The following is a 21,221-nucleotide window of genomic DNA, read 5'->3' as shown; positions in this document are numbered from 1 at the left end:
CATCTGAATCCGACTGCAAGGGACCTACGTTTGTCTTCACTAATCTTTTTCTCTTCACATATCTATAGAAGCTTTTGCAGTCAGTTTTTATGTTCCTGCCAAGTTTCTTTCGTACTCTATTTTCCCCTCTTAATTAAACCCTTTGTCCTCCTCTGCTGAATTCTAAATTTCTCTCAGTCCTCAGCTTTGTTGCTTTTTCTGGCCAATTTATATGCTTGTTCCTTGGATTTAACATTATCCTTAATTTCCCTTGTTAGCCACGGTTGAGCCACCTTCCCCGTTTTATTTTTACTCCAGACAAGGATGCACAATTACTGAAGTTCATCCATGTGATCTTTAAATGTTTGCCATTGCCTATCCACCATCAACCCTTTAGTATCATTTGCCAGTCTATTTTAGCTAATTCACGCCTCAAACCATCGAAGTTATCTTTCCCCAAGTTCAGGACCCTAGTTTCTGAATTAACTGTGTCACTTTCCAGTCTAATAAAGAATTCTACCATGTTATGGTCACTCTTCCCCAAGGGGTCTCGCACAACTAGATTGCTAATTAGACCTTTCTCATTACACATCACCCAGTCTAGGATGGCCAGCTCGCTGGTTGGTTCCTCGACATATTGGTCTAGAAAACCATCCCTATTATATTCCAGGAAATCCTCCTCCACCGCATTGCTACCAGTTTGGTTAGGCCAATCAATATGTAGATTAAAGTCACCCATGATAATTGCTGTACCTTTATTGCATGCATCCCTAATTTCTTGTTTGATGCTGTCCCCAACCTTACAACCAATGTTTGGTGGTCTGCACACAACTCTCACTCGTGTTTTCTGCCCCTTGGTATTCCGCAGCTCCATCCATACCGATTCCACATCATCCAAGCTAATGTTCTTTCTTATTATTGCATTCATTTCCTCTTTAACCAGCAATGCCACCCCACCTCCTTTTCCTTTCTGTTTATCCTTCCTGGATGTTGAATACCCCTGGATGTTGAGTTCCCAGTCTTGGTCACCCTGGAGCCATGTCTCTGTGATGCCAATTACATCATATCCATTAACTGCTATCTGCGCAGTTAATTCATCCACCTTACTCTGAATACTCCTTGCATTGAGGCACAGAGCCTTCAGGCTTGTCTTTCTAACACACTTGCCCCTTTAGAATTTTGCTGTAATTTGGCCCTTTTTTGCTTTTTGCCTTAGGTTTCTCCGCCTTCCACTTTTACTTTTCTTCTTTCTATCTTTTGCTTATGCCCCCATTCTACTTCCCTCTGTCTCCCTGCATAGGTTCCTATCCTCTTGCCATATTAGTTTAACTCCTCCCCAACAACACTAGCAAACGCTCCCCCTAGGACATTGGTTCCGGTCCTGCCCAGGTGCAAACCGTCCAGTTTGTACTGGTCCCACCTCCCCCAGAATCAGTTCCAATGTCCCAGGAATTTGAATCCCTTCCTTCTGCACCACTCCTCAAGCCACGTATTCATCTGAGCTATCCTGCGATTCCTACTCTGACTAGCATGTGGCACTGGTAGCAATCCTGAGATTACTACTTTTGATGTCCTACTTTTTAATTTAGCTCCTAGCTCCCTAAATTCATCTTGTAGGACCTCATCCCTTTTTTTACCTATATCTTTGGTACGTCTATGCACCACGTCAACTGGCTGTTCACCCTTCCTTTTCAGAATGCCCTGCACCCGCTCCAAGACATCCTTGACCCTTGCACCAGGGAGGCAACATACCATCCTGAAGTCTCGGTTGCGGCCACAGAAACGTCTATCTATTCCCCTTACAATAGAATCCCCTATCACTATCACTCTCCCACTCTTTTTCCTGCCCTCCTGTGCAGCAGAGCCACCCACGGTGCCATGAACTTGGCTGCTGGTGTCCTCCCCTGATGGGTCATCTCCCTCAACAGTACCCAAAGCGGTGTATCTGTTTTGCAGAGGGATGACCGCAGAGGACCCCTGCACTATCTTCCTTGCACTGCTCTCCCTGTTGGTCATCCATTCCCTATCTGGCTGTGTACCCATTTCCTGCTGTAAGACCAACTCACTAAATGTGCTATTCACGTCATTCTCAGCATTGTGCATGCTCCAGAATGAATCCACCCGCAGCTCCAGTGCCGCAATGCGGTCTGTCAGGAGTTGCAGCCGGATGCACTTCCCGCACACGTAGTCATCAGGGACACTGGAAGCGTCCCTGACTTCCCACATAGTACAGGAGGAGCATAACACGTGTCCGAGCTCTCCTGTCATGACTTAACCCTTAGATTAACTTAATTTGGCAACAAGGCTAAAAGGTTACTTACTGATAAAGAAAAGAAAAAGAAAAACTACTTACCAATCACTTACCCCCTTGGCTGTGATGTCACCTTTTGATTTCTTCCTACTTCTTTTTTGCCTTCTCTCCCAGCTACAGCTGCACCAGCTGGCCTCTCCAACACTGCTGGTGGGCCTTTTGTAGGCCGCTCGCCTGGAGCTCCGCCTCCCGACTCCCCGCTCGCCTCTCCGACACTGCTGGTGGGCCTTTTGTAGGCCGCTCGCCTGGAGCTCCGCCTCCCGACTCCCCGCTCGCCTCTCCAACACTGCTGGTGGGCCTTTTGTAGGCCGCTCGCCTGGAGCTCCGCCTCCCGACTCCCCGCTCACCTCTCCGACACTGCTGGTGGGCCTTTTGTAGGCCGCTCGCCTGGCGCTCCGCCTCCCGACTCCCCGCTCGCCTCTCCGACACTGCTGGTGGGCCTTTTGTAGGCCGCTCGCCTGGCGCTCCGCCTCCCGACTCCCCGCTCGCCTCTCCGACACTGCTGGTGGGCCTTTTGTAGGCCGCTCGCCTGGCGCTCCGCCTCCCGACTCCCCGCTCGCCTCTCCGACACTGCTGGTGGGCCTTTTGTAGGCCGCTCGCCTGGCGCTCCGCCTCCCGACTCCCCGCTCGCCTCTCCGACACTGCTGGTGGGCCTTTTGTAGGCCGCTCGCCTGGCGCTCCGCCTCCCGACTCCCCGCTCGCCTCTCCGACACTGCTGGTGGGCCTTTTGTAGGCCGCTCGCCTGGCGCTCCGCCTCCCGACTCCCCGCTCGCCTCTCCGACACTGCTGGTGGGCCTTTTGTAGGCCGCTCGCCTGGCGCTCCGCCTCCCGACTCCCCGCTCGCCTCTCCGACACTGCTGGTGGGCCTTTTGTAGGCCGCTCGCCTGGCGCTCCGCCTCCCGACTCCCCGCTCCAAGACCCAGGCTGAGTCCTATTAACGGCAAGCTGTGCACATACACCAAAGAACTGATAAAGGTGATTGGCAGTGCACAAATTAAGGTGGCACATAACGGTGTGGTTCACGAGTTACCGCTGTGGATTGTTCAAGGCAATGGCTGAATGCTGCTCAGCAGGAGCTGGTTGGAGAAAATCAGATGCGACTGGAACAACATAAAGGCGTTGTCATCGGAGGAAGATACATGTGCCCAAATATTGAGCAAGTTCCCCTCGCTGTTCGAACCGGGTATCGGCAACTTCACGGGAGCCAAGCTGCAGATCCACGTGGACTCAGATGCAAGACCCGTCCATCGGGCAGTGTCATATATGAGGGAGAAGGTTGAAATTGAACTGGACAGATTCCAGTGTGAAGGGATCATATCATCGGTCGAATTTAATGAATGGGCCAGCCCCATTATTCCTGTGCTGAAAAGTGATGGCACAGGCAGAATCTGTGGAGACTACAAGGCTACGATCAACAGGGCTTCGAAACAAGATCAGTACCCATTACCAAAGGCTGATGACTTGTTTGCGACGCTAGCCGGAGGGAAGTCGTTCACAAAACTGGACTTGACGTCGGCCTATATGACACAGGAGCTGGTCGAGACGTCGAAGAGTCATACGTGCATTAACACGCACAAAGGACTGTTTATTTACCACAGGTGCCCTTTTGGAATTCGCTCGGCTTAAGCAATATTCAAGAGGAATATGGAATGTCTACTGAAGTCCGTTCCCAGAACCGTCGTTGTCATGTATTTCACACTACTGTACATAACTATATCTTACCATGCTATACATGACTGTAACTAGAGATGACCTGTAAACACAAGCTTACCTTACCACCAGGGGTTCACTTGCAGGAGACACTGGATATCTGTCCCAGACAGGTATATAAGGACAGATCTCAGGCAAGTGTGGCATTCTAGACCTGTGTAATAAAGGTGCAGGTCCTGAGTGACCTTGACTTCAGTATGTGCCTCGTGTGAATCTGTACTGCAGGGACAGGACTTTACAGTCGTGTTCCAAGATGACATTCTGATCACCGGTCGTGACTCCAAGAAACATCTGAACAACCTGGAAGAGGTTCTACTGCATTTGGATAGAGTGGGACACAGGCTGAAATGCTCGAAGTTTGTCTTCACGGCACCGGAGGTCGAATTCCTCAGGAGGAAAATCGCCGCTGATGGCATCAGACCTACTGACATGAAAGCCAAGGCCATCAAGAATACACCCAAGCCGCAGAATGTGACGGAGCTGCGTTCATTCCTGGGTCTACTCAACTACTTTGGTAACTTCCTACCTAAATTGAGCACCTTACTAGAACCACTGCACATGCCATTGAGAAAAGGCGACAACTGGGTGTGGGGCGCATTGCAAGACAGAGCTTTCGAGAAAGCCACCAATCGGCTTTGCTCGAACAAGCTGCTGGTACATTATGACCCATGTAAATGTTTAGTGTTGGCCTGTGATGCATCGTCATATGGAATTGGTTGCGTACTCCAACAAGCCAATGAGTCGGGGAAACTTCAACCTGTCCCATATGCATCCAAAAGTTTGTCTAAAGCGGAAAGAGCCTACAGCATGGTAGAAGAAGCAGCTTTAGTGTGTGTGTACAATGTTAAAAAGATGCATCAATACTTGTTTGGTCTGAGGTTCGAATTAGAGACTGATCACAAGCCGCTCATTTCATTGTTTTCCGAGAGCAAAGGTATCAATACCAACGCTTCATTCTGCATCCAAAGGTGGGCGCTGACATTATCTGCCTATGATTATGTCATTCGCCACAGACCTGGCACAGAGAATTGTGCCAATGCTTTGAGCTGGTTGTCGTTGCCCACACCGGAGGTGGAAACGCCACAACCGGCGGACCTAATGTTAATCATGGATGCTTTTGAGAGTGAAGGAACCCCTGTCACGGCTCAACAAGACAAGACCTGGACTAGCCAGGACCCGATTTTATCGGTGGTAAAGGGTTGCATCCTCAAAGGGGATTGGTCTGCCATACCTAAGCAAATGTGCGAGGAGGCCAAATCATACATTCGTCGCAAGGACGAACTGTCTATTCAAGCAGATTGCATATTGTGGGGCAATCGCGTTGTAATACCCAAGAAAGGGAGAGAAGTTCATGCGTGAGTTACACAGCACACATCCTGGTATAGTGATGATGAAGGCCATCGCCAGGTCCCATGTATGGTGGCCAGGAATTGATTCTGAGCTGAAAGCATGCATGCATCAGTGCAATACTTGCATGCAGCTCAACAAAGCACCAGCGGAATCTGAGATTGTGGCCATCCAAACCTTGGTCCAGGATCCATGTAGATTTTTCAGGTCCTTTCCTGGGTAAGATGTTTTTAGTGGTGTAGTGGTGGAGGATGCTTATTCAAAGTGGATAGAATGCATAATCACGTCATCCAGTACGTCCACGGCAACCATAGAGAATCTCAATGTCATGTTTGCGATACATGGTCTGCCTGACATAGTGGTGAGCGACAATGGGTCGTGCTTCACCAGTCAGGAGTTTCAGGGGTTTGTGAAACTTAATGGCATAAAACATGTAAGGTCAGCACCGTTCAAGCCTGCATCCAACGGATAAGCTGAACGTGCAGTACAAATTATCAAGCAAAGCATGAGGAGAGTAACCCAAGGGTCACTGCAGACCTGCTTGTCCTGCATACTGCTGAGTTACAGGACAAGACCCCACACACTCACAGGGGTCTCGCCTGCTAAACTCGTGATGAAAAGAGGTCTTAAGACCAAGTTATCTCTGGTACACCCGGATTTAAATAATCATGTTGAATGCAGAAGACAAAGTCAACAAGGATACTACGATCGCGCAACTATGTCACGTGAGATTTCTGTTAATGATCCTGTATATGTGTTGAACTATGGATCACTGGTATGGTCATGGCCAAGGAGGGCAACAGAGTATTCGTTATTAAGCTCAAGAATGGGCAAACTTGCAGGAAACACATGGGATCAGACAAAGCTGAGGCACACAGACGAGCCAGAACAGTCGGACAAAGAAACCATCGACGACCAACCTACCTACCAGAAGTCTTGAGGACTCAAGGGTCATCAGTGAACCCGGAATTTCCATCACGGACCTGTTCAATAAAAATGGACTTGCAATTCCTGACATGGCCACAGCCACTCCCAACAAGACAGTATTCCAGCCATCAGCCACAACAGACCCTGCACACTCACCCAAGGCTGGAATCGAACTGAGACAGTCAACCCGGGAGCACAAAGCACCGGACCGTCTCAACCTGTGAAAGACTGTGATAAGATCTCAGAGGGGGGATATTGTCATGTATGTATATTCTGTTTGTAACCACCAGATGGCCACTGAGCAGCATGCACATGGTACAAAAGGCCAGTCATTTTGAGAGTCAGCCACATTGGGCCTAAATAAAGCAGAGCCACGTTGTACTTTGCTTAGTTAAACATTACTCAGTTTGAAAGCTTCACGATGCCTCCCCTGTGGTGGTGGTGGAGGTGGTGGCATGGGTTGATCACCAAACTTCTCGTCCTCCTCCTCCTCCTCCTCCTCCTCTACACTCTCCTGAGGTGGTCCTACAATCCCCATTGGCAAATCCTGTCCCCTCATGATGGCTAAGTTGTGTAGCATGCAGCACACTACAATGAACTCAGAGACGTTCTGAGGGGAGTATTGCAGGCAGCCTCCAGACTGGTCCAGGCATCGGAAGCACTGCTTAAGCACTCCAATTGTCTTTTTGACGATGTTGCGGGTGGCTATATGGCTGTCATAGTGATGCTTGGCTTCTGTCTGAGGGTTCCGGAGGGGTGTCATGAGCCAGGTGGCGAGCCTGTTACCTTTGTTCCCCCCAGCATCCAGCTCTGGCCTTGTGGCTGACGCTCAAACAGGTATGAGACACTGCTCTCATGCGAGATGAAAGCAACATGGATGCTCCCTGGAAATTGGGCATTTACTGCTATGATGCGCTGAGTATGGTCGCAAATGATCTGTACGTTCAGGGAGTGGAATCCCTTTCGGTTTCGGTAAACATCTGGATCCTGTAAAGGTGCTTGCAGGGCGATATGCGTACAGTCAATCGCACCCTGAACCTTGGGGAAGCTAGCAATTCGTCCAAAACCGATACCCCTCTCATTCTGTGCCTCCTTGGTCATTGGGAACTTTATAAAGTCCATCCTGTGTGCATACAGTGCAGTAGTCACTTGGCGAATGCAGCGATGTGTAGCGATCTGCGAGATGGAGCATATGCCCCCTGCTGATGCCTGAAAGGAGCCGGAGGCATAGAAGGCAAGTGCCGCAGTCACCTTCACCTTGACGGGCAGTCTTGTTGCCGCTGGTAGGCTGTTAGGTCTGCCTTTATCAGCTGGCATATCTCTGTGACCACCTCTTTTTGGAAGCACAGCCTTCGAATGCATTGTGCCTCAGACAGTTGCAGGTATGAGCAATGTTCCCTGTAAACTCGTGGGGATAAGGCCTCCTCCCCATACATCTGCAAGCTCTTTGATTAAGGTCAAAATGCTCTTGAATATGCCTTCTTCCAGCTCGATGCTGCATAGAAAAAGCAGCCAGGAATAATGGCACTGATACTATAGCCCCCATTCTTTTAAATGTCTTAACTATCCTTAAAAATGAACAATAAACTCACATAAAGCTCACTGTGTAAAGTGCAGCCTTCCCTCCAAATCCTTTTATGCACTGAACTTCTGTTCCGTTTTTCAAGATGGCGTCGTTAGCGCCGAGTGCCCCCTGGGCCCGACCTGGTAAGACTTGATTTTTTTCGAGCGTGTTTTTGGGCGGGTGATAAAAATGGTGATATCGGCGAATTTTTCACCCCCGGTGATAGCGCAGCGTTGCACGCCGATTGATGTCATAAAAACGGCTAAAAAAACGGGTAGGCAATAATTTTTAGCACCACCGCAAAACCACCAAATTTTGTGCGACTCGTTTAGTGGCAAAAAAATTACTTTTTCTGCTTCGCCATGGTGGAAAAACAGGCACAAACCAGCCGAATTTCTAGCCTGTGATGTTTAACAGTTAATATCATGCTATTAGTGATGAAATTAGTGTGATGGGCAGAACTGCTAGTTCTACAAGTCAATTGGAGTAAGATTAAGCTCCATCCCATTTAATGCTTCCCATTTGCTTTTAGTAACTACAGCCTAATATGCCCCTGAAACCATAAAGTAACAAGCTCGATTGTATCACACCCACCTACATTTTTCTCCTTTATCTGCTATCCAAAGGCTTCCTTCACTCACTGCTCAGTACAATCAAGTAATTAAACTTAGCATTCTGTTACTCACAGCTCACTTTTCAGCAGCTTACTTTTCCCAAAGGGGTTCTTCTAAACAACATTAAAATTCCCATTACTCAAAAAGAAACGGAACTCTGCCTTGTTAGTTTAAAGCAGTTAGTATCAGCCTAGCCCAATGAACAAGAAATTAAATAAAATCTAGTGTGTTATCTGGGAGAAAAACTGCAGAGTGTGAACAAAATTGCTGTGTATACATGTAAGTAGCAAAGGCACAACGAACCCTTAAATGTTAATAGTTCAAGTTAAAATGAATTAACCAGTACTTGTCACATGTTGGTCAGAATGCCCGGGCCTAGAAATTTGATGATGCTGCCCCTGTTGTACAGCTGTAAAACAGGTGCCCAAAGGTCCAATATGGTGAACAGCATGCGTGCGCTCATTCTGCGCTGGAAGTGCGCCACTTGACATATTCATTAGGGCTGCATAGTGGACACCTGGGGTGTGCACTTGAAACTGGTGTTAAGTCCATTCCATAGGCAAATCGGGGTGCTAATGCCTTTTTCAGACCCTTGTGAGAAATTGATTTGCGAATGACCACAGCACGACAGTGCATGCTGCGGTCAGCTTCTTGACGCGCTCAGCAGCCAAATCGATGGTCCATAAAGGAACCTCTGGTGGTTGAAACTGGCCGTAGGCGGTAGCACAAAATGGATAATAGCGATTCACCCCCAACAACAAGGATATGTTGATAGGGGGAGATGAAATGAGGTGTGGGAGGCTCGTGTGGAGCACAAACACTAAAATGGACCTGCTGGGTTGAATAGCCCATTTCTGTGCTGTAAAAGTCTATGTAATTCTATGTTAAGTCAGACAAAGAAGTTTGATTATGTTATATCAACAGCTTTGTTAAAATTACCACAATAAAATTACCTCCAGGAAATTCGTGAGGTCCACTTTGAGATTGTAAAAGATAGAATTGAATTCCATAAAGCTGATGAATTTTTTTTACAAGATTTGGAAAGATATGAGAATGATGCAGATCTCCAAGGTAATCCAAATTACCATTGCTTTTGGTGACACTGGCACAGAAACTGAAAGCAGAGACTGAATTCTGCCTCCCACTCATTGAAGAAATGCAGAATGGCTAATATTTTCTTTAGTTGCCACTTTTGGGCAATTGTTCCCTGTATGTATGCATTTACAAAACATTTTATAGTTCAGTTTTGCTTTAGCTAATTGATGAAAAATTTTATTTATATTAATCTACATGTTTCAGGCTGAATCTACTAACAACACACCATGCTTCAAAAGAAAGCCATGTTCCATTATATAGAAAACTGCATGAAAACCTGATCAAGTTTAAATAAAAAATCTTTTAAAGTCCCTGCAATGTTTTTGTTTTTGAGAAAGCCATTCAGTCTTTATAAGCAGAAGGACTGTAAATCAAAGACCTCGCCTTGTCCAGTGTCAGAAGGCATCTTGTTTGGAGTGTATGCTGTCAGTTGTGAAATATTATGAATTATTCACAGTCTCTTCCATTTCCATTAGTTGTGTAATTTCAAAATGTCATCTATTTTTGGAATTTCTTAGCATCCAGTTTATACCGGAATCCAGAAATCAGTTAACAAAAGGGAACAGAATTTGTCCGAACGACGCATGCGATTATTAATGTGAAAATTGGGCAGCAACTTGTGGATAGGAAGAGATGCCCCGTGAATTAAGAATTACCACAAGTTGCTGGACAATTTGCGCAGTTCTGCCGTTAGCTTTGCGAAAACGGCATCTCGCTCTTAACCACACTTAGGGGCCAAGTTTCCACCAATCCTTAGAACGGCGCACTTCCGTGAGGTCCACCAACTTTTTAGAACAGAAACGGCGCCTATTATTTACCTTTGTATTCTCCACACAGTCCGATCGATCCAGGCCCTTGGCGCAGCGCAGCAGAACGTGTGGGGAGGCAGAGCCAGGTCCCGGCACTGAAAACTAGAGTGTGCACGCATGTGCAGTAGCTCCTCGCCCCCAGATTCTGTGTGCATGTGCTGCAGACTGTGTGGGAGGGCCCCAAAGCACGCCGCCCCTAGCCCTGGCCGAATGGGCTCCCCACCGCGACCTGCGAGGGAACAGTGGACTTTGAAAGCACAGACGACTATGGAATTTAGCCTCAGTGGGAGTTCAGCCTGATAGTGAGTTCAGCACCTAGGTATAATCGGGCAGGACTTTTTTTTTGATAATTAATACTTGTGTGAAGTGAGTCAGTGGAGTTGGATTCTTGCAAGAGTTTTGTCCTAATGGAAGTTCAGGCTCACAGGGCAGGCTCGTCTGTTTAACATTGCCCCCACCCTCCTCTTCCCCCCTCCTCCTCTCCCCCATCCTCCTCCTCTCCCTCATCGGCGGCCCGCTGCCTTCCCGTCACATAAAGGTAGGACTTCTATTTTTTTATTTCTTATTGAATGATTGATTGCTTATTACTTTGGTCCTGGTGCTTTAGGTGCAGGGTTCCTTCTATTTTTTTATTTGTTAATTCATTGCTCATTACTTTTTGTGCTTTGTTTAGTGCTTTGTCAGTCATGGTGCTTTAAATATACTGCTTTGTTTAGTGCTTAGTGATTTAAATGTACTTATGCTTCTTTAATGTTGTTGTGAAGGTGTTTAGTGCTTTGGAAAATCCTCTAACTTCCCCCCCCCACATCTCTGGCTACCTGCGCCTGATTTATAAAGTGTACGCAAGGTTTTTCAGAGTAGGACATATACGCTGGCCTAAGTTAGTTTGGAGTAACTTTTCACTGTCTAAACTTGCTTAAATGGCCAAAACAGGCGTAAGTGGCTAGTAACGCTCCCTTTTGAAATAAAATCTGAACTAAAAAGAAACTGAACTAACTCACTGAAACTGGAGCAAACTAAATGTGGAGAATTGTGATTTTTTAAGATACTCCAAAAAAACCTAGTTGCTCCAAAAAAATAGGAGCAACTCCTGTGGAAACTTGGGCCCTTAGTTTCATGAAGTTGCTGCTTTTTCACATTAATTACCCATTAAACTCGCCACAGAAAGTTAAGTCTAGCAATTAACAGTGCAAGTACCCTTTTAATGATATGATACATGTTAATGACTGCCAATCAACCACTCAGGGCCCAAAAAGTGAACAATTAAAAGTGTGGAGTCTCATTCCTTCAAGTAGTGAATTGTTGTAGATTTTAACGATGCCAATTTTTTTTCTTACTTTTCCTTATCGTCTCTTTTCTCCCTCTCTTAATCCAACCTTCTTTCCCTCTCTTTATTTCTTTTTCTGTACCTGATTTGATATTGAATTCACCAACTCTAATTTACCCTCCTTCTCAGTCCTTTCTCTGTTTATTTCTCATTCCTTAAATAACATTGGTTCAGGAGAAACACTTTTCATCCGATTGTTCACCAAAGTCCACGATACCCTGTTACCCTTGCCATGCTGTTATCAGCTGCACATCCAGCAATTTACAGGGCAAAAAGATTTTGAGCTGAAGGGTGCAAGAGAAAGTCTAATTAACTGGGCATGCCACGAGATGATCTGCACCAGCAAATTCCGGACCAAGATATTTACTTCCACCATTTAAATTATGAACAGTTTACTTTGAAGTAATCTTACCCCAAGGTAACCTTTCATGATGGGCTTCTTGGATTTTGTTTTAAGCGCTAAACAGATAAATGGAGACATTACCGCATTCTACACCAATGCAGCTCTATGGTAGCCTGTAAGGGGTGTTGAAGTGCAAGACATAATGGATGTTCCTTTCTCGTAGTCTATAATTTGGTGCATCTGACAAATAGGTCAAGATCAGCAGCCTGGGAAACTGAAGGCCAATGTTACACAAGCCTGGGATTACAATCTGGTCCCAAGACATAAAGCACGAATACACTATGTTACTGGATAGCGGCTAACAACAAATATAAATATTAATGTGGTGAGCAACTTTGACAGTTTAAAAGGCAGTGCAATGCACTGAACTGAAAAAGGAAAGCATACAAATTCTTCATTTTTATTTAAGCGGAATCTGAGCTTATAACTTTTTAACCACATTTGTTCTTTGACTAAAGACAGTCTTTGGGTGACACTAAGTTGGGTGGCAGTGTGAGCTGTGAGGAGGATGTTATGAGGCTGCAGAGTGACTTGAATAGGTTAGGTGAGTGGGCAAATGCATGGCAGATGAAGTATAATGTGGATAAATGTGAGGTTATCCACTTTGGTGGTAAAAACAGAGAGACAGACTATTATCTGAATGGTGACAGATTAGGAAAAGGTGAGGTGCAACGAGACCTGGGTGTCATGGTACATCAGTCATTGAAGGTTGGCATGCAGGTACAGCAGGCGGTTAAGAAAGCAAATGGCATGTTGGCCTTCATAGCGAGGGGATTTGAGTACAGGGGCAGGGAGGTGTTGCTACAGTTGTACAGGGCCTTGGTGAGGCCACACCTGGAGTATTGTGTACAGTTTTGGTCTCCTAACTTGAGGAAGGACATTCTTGCTATTGAGGGAGTGCAGCGAAGGTTCACCAGACTGATTCCCGGGATGGTGGGACTGACCTATCAAGAAAGACTGGATCAACTGGGCTTGTATTCACTGGAGTTCAGAAGAATGAGAGGGGACCTCATAGAAACGTTTAAAATTCTGACGGGTTTAGACAGGTTAGATGCAGGAAGAATGTTCCCAATGTTGGAGAAGTCCAGAACCAGGGGTCACAGTCTAAGGATAACGGGTAAACCATTTAGGACCGAGATGAGGAGAAACTTCTTCACCCAGAGAGTGGTGAACCTGTGGAATTCTCTACCACAGAAAGTTGTTGAGGCCAATTCACTAAATATATTCAAAAGGGAGTTAGATGAAGTCCTTACTACTAGGGGGATCAAGGGGTATGGTGAGAAAGCAGGAATGGGGTACTGAAGTTGCATGTTCAGCCATGAACTCATTGAATGGCGGTGCAGGCTAGAAGGGTCGAATGGCCTATTTTCTATGTTTCTATGTAATATTTCTAAATATTGCAAAAACAACAAAAGATTCTGTCAGTTGAAATATATGTTGAACTGTTGAAATAAATCTGTTTATAATGAAGCAAAGGAGCTGGAAATCCCCAAATAATTAGCATGATTTTTGTACCATTAATTGTCTAGCTTCATTCTATTAATTAATTTTTGTCAAAGGTAGGTCAGGAAGACCTTATCCTCAGAGAGCGCAATCTAGATCTTTAAAATTTCATTCACAACATTCAGGTTCTGTGATACTAAGAATTATTTCTGCTACCCTTTAACCAGAGCACACGACTGATTCATTCCAGTTAAAGCAATTTAAAAGGAATATATTTTTTAAAAATCCTATTTACAATGCAGCTGTTCAGAACACAAATACTTTGGAACCCTATATCTTTACGAGTGCACTTGCCACTGTTGAAACACGTGTCCCCTCTATTTGCAGGGTTATATGGGGTGGGTGTACTAGTAGTGTAATCCAAAATATCAAATTTCCCAAATAATCTTCATTGGAATCTGGTTAATTTAGGAATGCACACATTTTAAACACCTGTTATTGAATCAGTAAAACAAATGTGCTCCTTGAGCTTGGTGGGGCATATGCATTATTTAGGAAGTGCAGAAGGCTAGGGTTAAATAGTGGAGATTTAAAATGAATCGATGTTCTGGAGATTTGTGTGATTATCTCCAGGGATAATGGAATAATTGATCCTCGGATGGTCAAAGGATGGAGTAAAGTCCATAACAAGGTAAGTTGTACATGATATGTAGAACGAGCAGGTTTCAGGAACCCTATTTTTTTTCTTACTTTTTTTTAGTGGAACCTATGCAGGGAGACAGAGGGAAGTAGAATGGGGGCAGAAGCAAAAGATAGAAAGAAGAAAAGTAAAAGTGGAGGGCAGAGAAACCTAAGGCAAAAAGCAAAAAGGGTCACATTACAGCAAAAGTCTAAAAGGGCAAAGTGTGTTAGAAAGACAAGCCTGAAGGCTCTGTGTCTCAATGCGAGGAGTATTCGGAATAAGGTGGACGAATTAACTGTGCAGATAGCAGTTAACGGGTATGGTGTAATTGGCATCACGAAGACATGGCTCTAGGGTGACCAAGGCTAGGAACTCAACATCCAGGGGCATTCAACATTTAGGAAGGATAGGCAGAAAGGAAAAGGAGGCGGGTGGCATTGCTGATTAAAGAGGAAATTAATGCAATAGTAAGAAAGGACATTAGCTTGGATGATGTTGAATCGGTATGGGTGGAGCTGCAGAATACCAAGGGGCAGAAAATGCTAGTGGGAGTTGTGTACAGACCACCAAACAGTAGTAGTAAGGTTGGGGACAGCATCAATCAAGAAATTAGGGATGCATACAATAAAGGTATAGCAGTTATCATGAGTGACTTTAATCTACATATTGATTGGGCTAACCAAACTGGTAGCAATGCAGTGGAGGAGGATTTCCTGGAGTGTATTAGGGATGGTTTTCTAGACCAATATGTCGAGGAACCAACCAGAGAGCTGACCATCCTAGACTGGGTGATGTGTAATGAGAAAGGACTAATTAGCAATCTTGCGGTGCGAGGCCCCTTGGGGACGAGTGACCATAATATGGTAGAATTCTTTATTAAGATGGAGAGTGACACAGTTAATTCAGAAACTAGGGTCCTGAACTTAAGGAAAGGTAACCTCGATGGTTTGAGGTGTGAATTGGCTTGAATAGACTGGCAAATGATATTTAAAGGGTTGACGATGGATAGGCAATGGCAAACATTTAAAGATCACATGGATGAACTTCAGCAATTGTACATCCCTGTCTGGAGTAAAAATAAAACGGGGAAGGTGGCTCAACCGTGCTTACAAGGGAAATTAAGGATAGTGTTAAATCCAAGGAAGAGGCATATAAATTTGCCAGAAAAAGCAACAAACCTGAGGACTGGGAGAAATTTAGAATTCAGCAGAGGAGGACAAAGGGTTTAATTAAGAGGGGGAAAATAGAGTACGAGAAGAAGCTTGCCGGGAACAAAGACTGACTGCAAAAACTTCTATAGATATGTGAAGATAAAAAGATTAGTGAAGACAAACGTTGCAGTCGGATTCAGGTGAATTTTTTAATGGGGAACAAAGAAATGGCAGACCAATTGAACAAATACTTTGGTTCTGTCTTCACGAAGGAAGACACAAATAACCTTCCGGAAATACTAGAGGACCGAGGGTCTAGTGAGAAGGAGGAACTGAAGGAAATCCTTATTAGGCGGGAAATTGTGTTAGGGAAATTGATGGGATTGAAGGCCGATAAATCCCCGGGGCTCGATAGCCTGCATCCCAGAGTACTTAAGAAAGTGGCCCTAGAAATAGTGGTTGCATTGGTGATCATTTTCCAACAGTCTATCGACTCTGGATCAGTTCCTATGGACTGGAGGGTAGCTAATGTAACATCACTTTTTAAAAAGGGAGGGAGAGAGAAAGCGGGTAATTATAGACCGGTTAGCCTGACATCAGTAGTGGGGAAAATGTTGGAATCAATTATTAAGGATGAAATAGCAGCGCATTTGAAAAGCAGTGACAGGATCGGTCCAAGTCAGCATGGATTTATGAAGGGGAAATCATGCTTGACAAATCTTCTGGAATTTTTTGAGGATGTAACTAGTAGAGTGGACAAGGGAAAACCAGTGGATGTGGTGTATTTGGACTTTCAAAAGGCCTTTAACAAGGTCCCACACAAGAGATTGGTGTGCAAAATCAAAGCACATGGTATTGGGGGTGATATACTGACGTGGATAGGGAATTGGTTGGCAGACAGGAAGCAGAGAGTCGGGATAAATGGGTCCTTTTCAGAATGGCAGGCAGTGACTCGTGAAGTGCCGCAGGGCTCAGTGCTGGGACCCCAGCTCTTGACAATATACATCAATGATTTGGATGAAGGAATTGAGTGTAATATCTCCAAGTTTGCAGATGACACTAAACTGGGTGGTGGTGTGAGCTGTGAGGGAGATGCTAGGAGGCTGCAGGGTGACTTGGACAGGTTAGGTGAGTGGGAAAATGCATGACAGATGCAATATAATGTGGATAAATGTGAGGTTATCCACTTTGCGGGCAAAAACGTGAAGACAGAATATTATCTGAATGGCAGCAGATTAGGAAAAGGGGAGGTGCAACGAGACCTGGATGTCATGGTTCATCAGTCATTGAAAGTTGGCTTACAGGTACAGCAGGCGGTGAAGAAGGCAAATGGTATGTTGGCCTTCATAGCTAGGGGATTTGAGTATAGGAGCAGGGAAGTCTTACTGCAGCTGTACAGGACCTTGGTGAGGCCTCACCTGGAATATTGTGTTCAGTTTTGGTCTCCTAATCTGAGGAAGGACGTTCTTGCTATTAAGGGAGTGCAGCGAAGGTTCACCAGACTGATTCCCGGGATGGCAGGACTGACATATGAGGAGAGACTGGATCAACTGGGCCTTTATACATTGGAGTTTAGAAGGATTAGAGGGGATTCATAGAAACATATAAGATTCTGACGGGACTGGACAGGTTAGATGCGGGTAGAATGTTCCCGATGTTGGGGAAGTCCAGAACCAGGGACACAGTCTTAGGATAAGGGGTAGGCCATTTAGGACTGAGATGAGGAGAAACTTCTTCACTCAGAGAGTTGGTAACCTGTGGAATTCCCTGCCGCAGAGAGTTGTTGATGCCAGTTCATTGGATATATTCAAGAGGGAGGTAGATATGGCCCTTACGGCTAAGGGGATCAAGGGGTGTGGAGAGAAAGCAGGAAAGGTATACTGAGGGAATGATCAGCCATGATCTTATTGAATGGTGGTGCAGGCTCGAAGGGCCGAATGGCCTACTCCTGCACCTATTTTCTATGTTTCTATGTTTCTATGTAATACATCATAACTCATGCACTTCTGCAGTGCTTATGGATTATGTGTCCACATATTTATGAAAGAGCCATTGTAACACACCTGTTCTAATGCAACAGCTTTTATACCTTTAATATTTCAGGTAACTATGAGACAAATAATTTGTACAAATTTAAAAACTGAGGCATATATAATAAATTCTTTAGAATTATAATCTCATTCAAAATTACATTACTTCAAATCAGACACCAATGTTTAATAGAAACTGGGAAAAAAATTAACAATCATCAGAATGTTTTTGTTCATACCAGTCAATAGTATATTATTTATGGAAGTAATGCAAGCTGTATGAACTGTAAAATTATTTTGCTCTAATTAGAATGTCCTGACTCAAACCACATGTCAACTCATGGGTAGTCTTGGTACCTTGATTAAGAATGACTCATCTCGTGTAGTTTAGGAGTATAATCTCTGTGTTCTCAAAGGAACTCATTGAGCTCTTGTCCCTGTCTGACTGCAGAAGAAAATCTGAAACTGCAGCTATATCATCAAACTGCACGCCACAGCTTGCAAAGAATTCTGACAAAGCAATGGCTGGGAAATTCCGTAGAACAGCCCCAGAAGTGCGTTGGAAATCCCATTTTCTTGTGTAAGTCTTTGCAGCACGTCCGGCAAAGTAATGCCAGTAGGGAGGGAGCAGATCCTGAGGAATTTCCTGGCCAGTGTCTCTGATGGACATCTTCTTTCCCCAATGCCCACCATTAATGTTCAGATTTTTGTTACTTGCTGACTATCCAACAGTTCAAATATAGCAAAACATAGAAAAATTCTCTTAAGGATTCAGCTTACCACTTCTGGAAGCAGCTTCGTAGCAAGATCATGAATGGCTTTACCAATAATGCAGAAGGTTGACAAAAGAAATATAACACCCAAGATGACACAAGCTCTGTGGAAAAGAAATTCATGGAGAGTTGATAAATCTTATTAAAATAAAATAACTTTAAAAAAATTGTTGTTTCAATTGTTCTTTGCTTAAAATGCACTAACATATGGTACAATTATGGACCACAGTGTGTGGGGTATACACAGTAGGTTGTCGTAGTGTGTGAGCTGTTCTGAAAGGTTGGGGTTGTTGATTACTCTGGAATCTGATTCCAGATTACAGGTTGATATGTCGTGTTGTCCTTTTACATAGAAATTACAATATGGAAACAGGCTAATCCGCCCAACCAATGCTAACTGGTGCTCATCCTCCACATGGCAGTTGTCCTAATTCCATATGCCTTCCCTATTCTAATATCCCTTTGCCCCTTTCCTTCAACCATCTTTCTAGCCTATTCTTTGCATCAATTCTTCTATACTGCATTCCACAACCTCCGTAAAAAAAAGGTTTCTCCTGCTCTTTGTCCTAACTCATTACATTTTATCTTATATCTATGTCCCCTCATTCTAGATCTCTCAACCACTAGAAACAGTTTATTTAGGAACATAGGAAATAAGAGCAGGAGTAGGCCATTTGGCCCATCGAGCCTGCTCCGCCATTCAATAAGATCATGGCTGATCTGATCATGGGCTCAGCTCCACTTCCCTGCCCGCTCCACATAACCCTTCACTCCCTTATCATTGAAAAATCTGTCCATCTCCACCTTAAATATATTCAATAACCCAGCCTCCACAGCTCTCTGGGGCAGAGAATTCCACAGATTTACAACCCTCTGAGAGAAGAAATTCCTCCTCATCTCAGTTTTAAATGGGCGACCCCTTATTCTTAAACTATGTCCCCTAGTTCTAGATTCCCCCATGAGTGGAAATATCCTCTCTGCATCTACCTTGTCGAGCCACCTCAGTATCTTATATGTTTCAATAAAATCCCCTCTCATTCTTCTAAACTCCAATGAGTGTAGGCTCTACCTACTCAACCTTTCTTCAAAGTCAATCCCCTCATCTCAGGAATCAACCAAGTGAACCTTCTTTGAACTGCCTTCAATGCAAGTATATCCCTCCCTAAATAAGGAGACCAAAACTGTACGCAGTACTCCAGGTGTGGTCTCACCAATACGCTGTACAGATGCAGCAGGACTTCACTTCTTTTATACTCTATCCCCCTTGCAATAAAGTCCAACATTCCATTTGCCTTCCTGATTACTTGCTATACCTGCATGCTAACTTTTTATGTTTCATGCACAAGAACCCCCAGGTCCCTCTGTACTACAACATTTTGTAATTTCTCTCCATTTAAATAATAATTTGCTTTTTTATTTATCCTGTCAAAGTGGATAACCTCACACTTTCCCCCATTATACTCTATCTGCCAAATGTTTGCCCATTCACTTAGCCTGTCTATATCCTATTGCAGATTTTTTGTGACATCCTCACAACTTGTTTTCCCACCTATCTTTGTATCATCAGCAAACTTGGCAACATTACACTCGGTCCCTTCATCCAAGTCATTAATATAGATTGTAAATAGTGGAGGTACCAGCACCGATCCCTGCGGCACCCCACTAGTTACCGTTTGCCAACCGGAAAATGACCCACTTATCACGACTCTCTGTTTTCTGTTAGTTAGCCAGTCCGCTATCCATGAGTTTTTATCTTGTGCAGTAACCTTTTATGTGGTACCTTATCGAATGCCTTCTGGAAATCTAAATACACCACATCCATTGGTTCCCCTTTATCCACCCTGCTCGTTACATCCTCAAAGAACTCCAGCAAATTTGTCAAACATGATTTCCCTTTCATAAAACCATGCTGACTCTGCCTGACCGAATTATGCTTTTCCAAATGTCCTGCTACTGCTTCCTTAATAATGGACTCCAGCATTTTCCCAACGACAGATGTTAGGCTAACTGGTCTATAGGTTCCTGCTTTCTGTCTGCCTCCTTTTTTAAATGGGGGCGTTACATTTGCGGTTTTCCAATCCACTGGGACCTCTCCAAATCCACGGAACTTTGGTAGTTTACAGCCAATGCATCCACTATCTCTGCAGCCACTTCTTTTAAGACTCTGAGATGCAAGCCATCAGGTCCAGGGGATGTGTCACCTTTAGTCCCATTATTTTACCGAGTACTTTTTCTGTCGTGATAGTTTCTATCTACTTCCCTTCATAATTTTAAACATGTCCATTAAATTATTCTGTAATCTCCTCTGTTCTAATGAAATGAGCACCAATTTTCCAAGGCTTTTGTCATATTTATATTTCTTCATATCGGGAAGCATGCCAGTGAAATAAAAACAGAGAGTTGAGGACACTCCGCAGGTCAGGCAGCATCTGTGGAGAGAATAGATAAGACACCTTGGGCATGGACCCTTGTTCTTTCCACAGATGCCACGCAACCCAATGAGTGTCTCCAGCACTCTCCAACATCTTCATTATTATCTGAACATCCTAATGAATCTGCACTGCACCCTCTTTATTGTCTCAACATCCTTCCTGTAGTGTGGAGCCCAAAACTGCACACAGTACTCCATAGATTGCATACTGTAAGTACCTGATAATAGTTATCTTTAACAGTTATCTTGTTCAAGTGGCATGGAATTTGCTCTAAATGCTTCGCATGTGACTTACAAGGAGGCTGTTGTTGACAAGCTGCTGGCAGTGGGCTGGAAATGGGAACCAGACTTTAAAGCATTTCTGAGAGTCCATCATTTTCTTGGACTGGACTATTTTTCCTCATGCCTCAATCCACATTGCCCAGTAGGCTACAATGGAGTGGACCACAAGGCAGTGCATCAGGTCCAGTTCAATGGGGTACTTAGTGATTTTATACATTAACTTTTCTTTTTAATTCAGAATTCCAGAATACTGCTCATACTAATATTATAGGCACCAAAACCTCACACGAAGCAATGTTCTTTTGGTTAGGTTCCATACAATATGAAATAACGGGCCCAAGTT

General features: G+C 44.5%; 1 protein-coding gene across 3 annotated transcripts in view; it reads right to left on the bottom strand.

Annotated features, from left to right (window-relative positions):
• tmem163a (transmembrane protein 163a) overlaps window positions 1–21,221 on the bottom strand; it is a 324,264-nt gene that overhangs the window by 47,806 nt on the left and 255,237 nt on the right. For all 3 annotated transcript variants that reach the window (XR_011592649.1, XR_011592650.1, XM_070875430.1), the window contains exon 5: window positions 18,173–18,269. Coding sequence is in view for 1 of the 3 variants with exons in the window: in XM_070875430.1 (XP_070731531.1) it covers window positions 18,173–18,269 (97 nt within the window). In the remaining 2 variants the exon portion in view is untranslated. The remainder of the gene's footprint in view (window positions 1–18,172; window positions 18,270–21,221) is intronic.

The sequence above is a fragment of the Pristiophorus japonicus genome, chromosome 3, assembly GCF_044704955.1.
Source record: "Pristiophorus japonicus isolate sPriJap1 chromosome 3, sPriJap1.hap1, whole genome shotgun sequence".
Classification (NCBI taxonomy): Eukaryota; Metazoa; Chordata; class Chondrichthyes; family Pristiophoridae; genus Pristiophorus; species Pristiophorus japonicus.
Note: the sequence above shows the minus strand (reverse complement) of the source record. Positions and strands in the feature narration are given on the sequence as shown.